Source organism: Pinus tabuliformis, chromosome 4_1 (genome assembly GCF_031772625.1).
Source record: "Pinus tabuliformis cultivar Carrire ecotype Pingquan chromosome 4_1, CPIR1, whole genome shotgun sequence".
Taxonomy (NCBI): Eukaryota; Viridiplantae; Streptophyta; class Pinopsida; order Pinales; family Pinaceae; genus Pinus; species Pinus tabuliformis.
In genome coordinates this window covers 377364303-377371469 of record NC_142303.1, presented here as the reverse complement: position 1 = coordinate 377371469, position 7167 = coordinate 377364303, and the positions used below count along the sequence as shown (strand labels likewise).

At 40.5% G+C, this 7167-nt stretch overlaps 1 protein-coding gene across 1 annotated transcript; it reads left to right on the top strand.

The window, feature by feature from the left end:
* The first annotated feature begins 974 nt into the window (after positions 1-974).
* On the top strand, positions 975-3127 carry LOC149175877 (trihelix transcription factor ENAP2-like). The gene is made up of 2 exons (XM_089419775.1): positions 975-2547; positions 2640-3127. Exons 1-2 carry the CDS (start codon positions 1389-1391, stop codon positions 2651-2653), a joined length of 1173 nt encoding a protein of 390 aa, XP_089275901.1. The 5' UTR covers positions 975-1388; the 3' UTR covers positions 2654-3127.
* The last annotated feature ends 4040 nt before the right edge of the window (positions 3128-7167 follow it).

Here is a 7167-nt window from a genome sequence, read left to right as displayed (position 1 = left end):
TGGAAAGAGAGATTCCCTGCTAAAATCTCACTAACATGCCCTGGCCCCCACTTGCCGCATTATTTTATCGTTTCCAAATGAGTTTTCCGTAAGTCAATTTGCTGTAAATCCGATATTCCGATTCCATCACCGGAAGTCTGGAAATTCCAACAGTGTGTTGCTCGGAAAGAACAAAAGGAAAACGATATAGTTAGCGTGTAGAGGACGCCCAAGTCCGAGCGCCAGGTTGAAATTGGCGTTGGTTTAGGAGGTCACAATTTTAAGATATTTTTTTTTTTTCAAGTTTGATGGTTGGAGTGTTTAAAGTTTTTTTTAATGGTGGAAATGGATTTAGTATTTAAAATATTAAAACTTAACCTGATTTCAGCGAATTTTGTCGACATCTAGCTAAAAGTTCTATTGTTTTTTAAACAAAATTGATTTTCAAAATTTTTAGCCAAATTTTATCGAAATTTTGCTAAAATTTCCATTGTTTTCTCAACAAAATTGATTTTCAAAAAACTTACTCAAATTTTATAAAATATTGCTGAAATTTCTATTATTTTCCGAACAAAATTGATTTCCAAAATTTCTAAATTTTGTGAAAATCTTGCTAAATTCTTTTTATGGTTTTCCCAACAAAATTGATTTCCAAAGATTTCAGCTAAATTTTATAGAAATCTCGCTAAAAATTTCCCTGGTTTCCTGAACAAAATTGAGTCCTCGTTGAACTACTCTGGGTGGAATTTGGGGTCGGGTGTGGGGTTGATAACCAGGGAAAGGTAGGCCCGCGGGTCGTCGCTTCAATTCTGTCAGGCGGAGCATCTATGGCCCGATTCGCGGCCGGGATGCCCCACGCACCGACCGCCGGGCGCCGGCATCTTGGGCGGACAGGTCGGCCGGCAGTTACTTTTTGACCCAATGAGCTCCCTCCACCTTACACCGACGTAGGGACGGCGCACCTACCGATGCTGTGGAGTCCGTTTTCTTGGGTTTGGTCTTCCTAATGGTCAATTAGGGCTCCCGGCTCCCTTCCTTCCTTGTTCGACTGCACCGGAAATGCCTGCCCGCCCGCGGTCTTTGATTTCGTCGCCGGCGAGTATAACAGGGGAGCCAGGGCAGAAGAAGGCAAAGGGCAATTAGATTCAGACTGGTCGATCGATCGAATGAATCAATTTGCTAGCGAACGAAGCAAAAACAGAGCAGAGAGGAATGGATGACGGGAAAGGGAAGCCAGAAAAAGGGCGCTACCGGAGAGCGGTTGCTGTTTTCTATGTCTGACCAGGCCGGACCGGGCCGGGAACGGGGAAAAACTCAAAAGGATTTTATGATTTTTCGTTGAGTTGGGATTCGACCAGTCCCGCTCCCGGTTACCCCTCTCGATTCGGTTGGGTATTTTGTTATTGGGTATGGGCATCGACGAGCAACAGCCGCAGCAGCAGCAGCAACAACAGCAGCATCATCACACACCATCGTCTCGACACCCCCATCCGATTCAGCGTGGCGCTTCGACTTCCCATCCCAACCACGGCCTAACGCTCTCGCTACCTTTGCACGTCGCAGCGTCGCCCTCGGGCAAGGCACCAACCACGGCACCCGGGCGTGATGGGATGGCCACCGGCGCAGGCGTTTCGGTATCTGTAGCCACGACGCCGGCGTCAGCAGCCAATGGGATCGCCGAGACCCTCGTGCCCTCCACAGCGGGCAACGGTGGAGGTAGTGGCCACGGGCATGGCCACGGGCGCGACGATTGTTGGAGCGAGGGTGCCACGAATACCTTGATCGAAGCCTGGGGAACTCGCTATGTGGAGCTCAACAGGGGCAACCTGAAGCAGAAGCACTGGAAAGACGTGGCCGACGCGGTGAGCAGCCGGGAGAATTGCAGCAAGACCTCCAAGACCGATGTGCAGTGCAAGAACCGGCTCGACACGCTAAAAAAAAAATACAAGCTTGAGAAATCCAGGATTTTCAACAATGGCGGGAACAGTAAATGGCCCTTTTTTAACAAGCTGGACGAGCTCATAGGACCCTCCCGGAAACACCAGCATCATCATCAACAAGCGAAGCCCTTGGCCATGGTCACTCCCTCAGGCTCCAAGCCCCTTAAGCGGCCACCCGACGAGGCCACGCACATGGCCATGATGCCTCCAGTTGCCATTAACAGCCACCACCAGCACCTCCACATGACCGTGGCCCCTAACTCGGCCTCGTCCAAATCCGACGAGACCCCTGACACGACTGATAGCTACCCTAACGGCCTGGACATGGCCGGCAACGGCAAGAGCAATCCGTTCAAGAAGAAGAAATTCTTGCACGACATCGGCAACAACAACAACGACATCAACAATAACAATAGCAGCAGCCCCTTCAAGGAGCTCACTGGAGCCATTCTCAAGTTCGGCGAGGTCTACGAGCGGGTCGAGAGTTCGAAACTCCAGCAGTTCATGCTTCTCGAGAAGCAGCGCATGGAATTCATCAGAGATATCGAGATCCAGAGAATGCATCTGTTCATGGAGACACAGGTGGAGCTCACCAAGATGAAGCATGGGAAGCACGGAAACAATACTGGTAAGAAATCAAATAATTTGCCCTAATTTGCATTAAATTTGCCCCAATTTCCATTAATCAATCTGACCAACAGCTAATTTGTCTCAATGCAGAGCATTATCTGTGATTCTGTATCACTCTGGTTGTCAGCTTTAACTCGAGCAAACGCGTGGCAACCCTCATCGAAACCCTGCTGAGAAACCCTAAATCAAGAGCGGAGCATTAAGAAATGCCAGGCCGTGACCCGGGGCTAGTTAATGATTGCTCGGGGTCACCTGCCGTGCCAGTCGCAGACAGATGGACGGGTCTGTGAAGTTGGGCCGTTTGACTTGTAACATTTGTGCATTAGGGTCCCGCAGAATCTGATGGGATGAGGCTACACCCTGTATAGTTTTTACGCCGCCCTTTCCATCCATTCATCTCATCCTCATCTCCTGCATGTTGTTGTTTTTTTTTTTATTTTCGGGTTAAACCCTGCAATCAATCACACCAAGAGCATGTAAACATGTGTAGTCTTTAAAAAAACTGTATCATAATTCCTGTGATTTTATTAAGCCGCCCATGATATTGGGAACAGTTCTAGCTATCGATCTGTTTTCTATGCAGTCTCTAACTCTCTGTAATCAACACTTTTTTTTCCTCCTTTTTATCTTACGAAAAGTTGGAATCATAATTGTTTTTTCAGCTCCATTGTTGGCTCTGATAACATTCTCTTTTTTCAGCCATTGTTGGTACCTCCAAGGTGATCATGAGTTCAGATTCAGCTCAATTTGTCTGCATAATCAGTGGCGGAACATGTTCTCCTCTAGCACCACAGGTTTGCCTGAGCTTATTGATTTGTATATGTTTCTGTAGGGAAGGTAAATGGCATTGTTAATGAAATGGGCCTTACCTACTTCAGAGATACTACATCAAAATCAACGGGGAAACTTTTAATCACTGACCGTTGGGATAAACAACCTAGGTAAAATGGCTTCGGCTGACTGAACTAGAAATATCTAAAGTTAGCAGAACAATTGGCCACAAATCAACCAGGAATAGTATGCAGATTCTTTTAACATGAACTGTTGAGGTAAGCAGCCCAGGACAAACTGCCTAGGTTTAGTTAATTAGAGATATCAACAGATAGCAAAACATTGGTTACATTAACACCACAACATGTTCGGTCTTTGTGGAAAAGTTGCTTTGTCAAGGGGTCACAAACTACCATGGTTTGTATATTAATTTCAACTTTCATATTTTTAAGTTTACTCTGAGAAGGTTGTGGTCTTTGGGGTGTGTGGTTTTCACAGCAATTCTGAGTATAATGCTAAGCAGATAGAAATGTTTTTTTTTGGGGTGTGTTTTGTTCTTAGGTAAAGGTATACTTTTGAGGGGTTAAATCTATTTTAAAATAAGGTTTGAAAGCATTTTAATAATATATTCAATATTAGCTTATCATGTCACTTGTGAGAATTGAATCTAATTAGGAAAGATAACAATCATTCCTCATGACCACCTAAAATATACCCAATTAATTTACTATATATTTTCATTGAAAATTCATGAAAGATGCTAAACTTGCTCTGTTTTTGTGTATATTTGAATTCTTTCTGCACTCATCTGTTATCTCTTGATTTGTGATGTTCTTTTATAAACCAGCTAGGTCCATGAAATAGTTGTCATTAGGCACACTTAATCTCATTTTTGAGTAAGACTAGTAAACTAGGGCGTTCATAAAGGTTTGTTTTTGTATCCAGCTGTCAGCACTAGGGTATGGATCAACAAAAATCCAGGAGAAAAGAAGAAGGCTTGCTAATTTGTTCATGAAGTATTTTTTTTGTTTTTGGGATTGGTGAAGGAAAAATTGGTAAATTACAGCATTCATAAATTTTTATCATCCAATTGGCAGCACTAGTGTATGGATCAACAAAATCCAGGAGTTAAACTCGAAGGCTTGCTAATTTGTTCAGGAATGATTTTTCACTATTTTGAGACTGGTGATGATTGTGGGTTGTTGGAGCCTATAATTTAAAAGGGTAACATTCAGTTGCTGGTTCTCCATTGCAAATGCTCATGTAAGAGACGACTGATGTTTATTGAAGGAATCCAATATCGGTCTACCTTTTCATGGAAATTTAATGGAATGTTTACCATCCTATGCTCTGTTTACTGTCTAGCTTTTGCATGCACGTAGGTAGCTTCAAGCAGTGCCTTCTGGTCAGCAGAAAGGTTTGAGCAATCAAGTTTCATGGCTTCCCAAGGGTTTGAATTCATGACTCAACGATATAGAAGACTGTTGGATTACATTGGGAGTAAAGATCAGTGGATCAACAGAGATAGTTACTTGAGATGGTTCTTCATTATATACCAACCTATTATAAGTATATATGATACTGTTTAGCTAGGATGGAAGTTGGAGCAGATTGAAGGGTTGCAGTGCTAATTAAGCATTTCCCGCCTCTGCGCTTCACATTAACGACACCACCTTTCCAACATCTTCTCTTGTTTGCTGCTTGAATGTCGTTGGTGAATGACTCGGTTGTCTCTACTCTTGCGTGGGAAGACAATATTGGTCAAACCTAAGTCACTCAGAATGGGTAACCAAGAAGACAAGAGAATCAACAAGTAATACACAATGGTAGATAAACCTAAATTGGTGAGAATGGGCAACCAAGAAGACAAGAGAATCAACCAGATACAATGTTGGTTAAATCTAAGTCAGTGAGAATGGGCAACCAAGAAGACGAGAATCAACAAGATAAATGGTGTTGGAGAATGTAATTTTTTTTTGGAAAAAAGAGATCAATTGCCCTTAAGAAAAGGCTGGCACATGAAAGTTCGCAGTCTTTCAAAATAACTTTACAATTAAGTTATGTCAAATAGTAGTTATGTTATTGAAAATTATATAGAGATCACAGAAGATATTTTCCATATTGAAAGTTTAAAGCAAATCCAACTGGTTTTTGTCAAAAGATATAACATGACTTATAGATGGATCAAGCACGGCAGACAAAGACCTATATGAATCAGACCGAGGACGAACTTGATCCAAATTGCATTTGTAAGTTTCACTGGTGACCGATGGAAAACAAATTTACACATCTTGCCACCTGTCCTGTAAGTTGGGTGTATGTTGCAGTCTCAAACCAAGTTATGTCTTGAAAATTTTACAGAGAACGGATAAGATATTATTCATATCCTAAATCAAACTTGTTTACCTGGCTTTCAGATAGATTTAAAAAGATATTACTTGACTTCTAGATAAGATCAAGCAGTGCAGAGTCCAGACAAGCGTCTCGACTCTCTATCAATCAGATGGAAGGTGACTTGTATACCAAAATGCATTTCTAAGTTTCACCTGCGACTGACTGAAACAGATTTGCACATCTTGCCTTGAGTAAGTTGGGTTGGGGTGGCAGCAGTGTGTCAAGACAAGTTAGGTTTACAGAAATTATATAGAGAACTCTTGGGATATCTTTTATATTAAAAATTTAAGCAAATCTACGTTGTAAGAGTAGTTTCAAAATGATATTACACCAGCACAACTACATCGTAAATGTGCTTGATATATGTTTATTGGTGTCATTTTCTCTCTTTCAAAGTACCATTTGCAATTTGTTATTTGATGTTATTTGTTATTTAATAATTTGCACGATTGCAGTAAGGAAATGTGAAAAAAGTAAACATGTATTTAAAACTGCAAGGTAATTAATATTTGAAACTCCATCTCTTAATATGATAACTTCTTTTATTGAAAATCATAAGATAAAGTTTAGATTAAAAGAAAATTAATCTACCAATTTTCAATAGGAAAAGACACCTATCAAGAGAGTTGTCCTCTACAAACTAGTATAATGTAAGTCTATGCAGAGAGCCACTGAAAAAGCTTGATCATGGAAAGTAAAAAGCTCTCTACATAGAAAATGTTGAAGATGGCAGAGTGTTATTTGTCCTCTTGTGATCTAGTATAATGTAAGTCCATACAAAAGGCCAATTGAAAAAGCTTAAAGCTTGATTATGGAAAAGTGAAAGGCTCTCTACCTAGAAAATGTTGAGGAGGGCAGTGTTATTTGTCCTCTGTAACCTAGTATAATGTAAGTCCATACAAAAGGCCATTGAAAAAGCTGGATCATGGAAAGTGAAAGGGTATTTTTTGAAAAACCCTGATCAGGCGAAGTGAAAGGGTATTTTTTTGGCACATTCTTTGACCTAACTCTAGATAGGTAATTATATGAACCAGGAAAGACTTTAAATTTAATGCAATGGAGATTGTTTAATGACCTTTTGTGACCATTGGCATAGATATGAACGCTATAGTTTCTTGACAGTACTTTTTATCTATAATCACTATGTTCTCTATAATCTTGTGTTAATTGATTGGGAAAAAGTATTGGAGTTTTATAAAGTTTTAAAGATTGATTTTTAAATACAATAACACCAGGGACAAAGGAGTGAGAAAGGTTTAATTATTGAACCAGAGATTTTGCTAAAACAAAATTATAAGTTATTATTATATTATAGTTTGTCTTTTCACCATGTTAAATTCATATTTAAATTCATACTTAGTTTTGATAGAGTGAGAAAGGTTTAATTATTGAACTCGAGATTTTGGAGAAGCAAGATTATACTTAAATCTATTGTTTTATTATAGTTTGTCTT

Coding starts and splice junctions, on each gene's coding strand:
- LOC149175877 (XM_089419775.1), top strand. CDS start 1,389: ATGGGCATCGACGAGCAACAGCCGCAGCAGCAGCAGCAACAACAGCAG.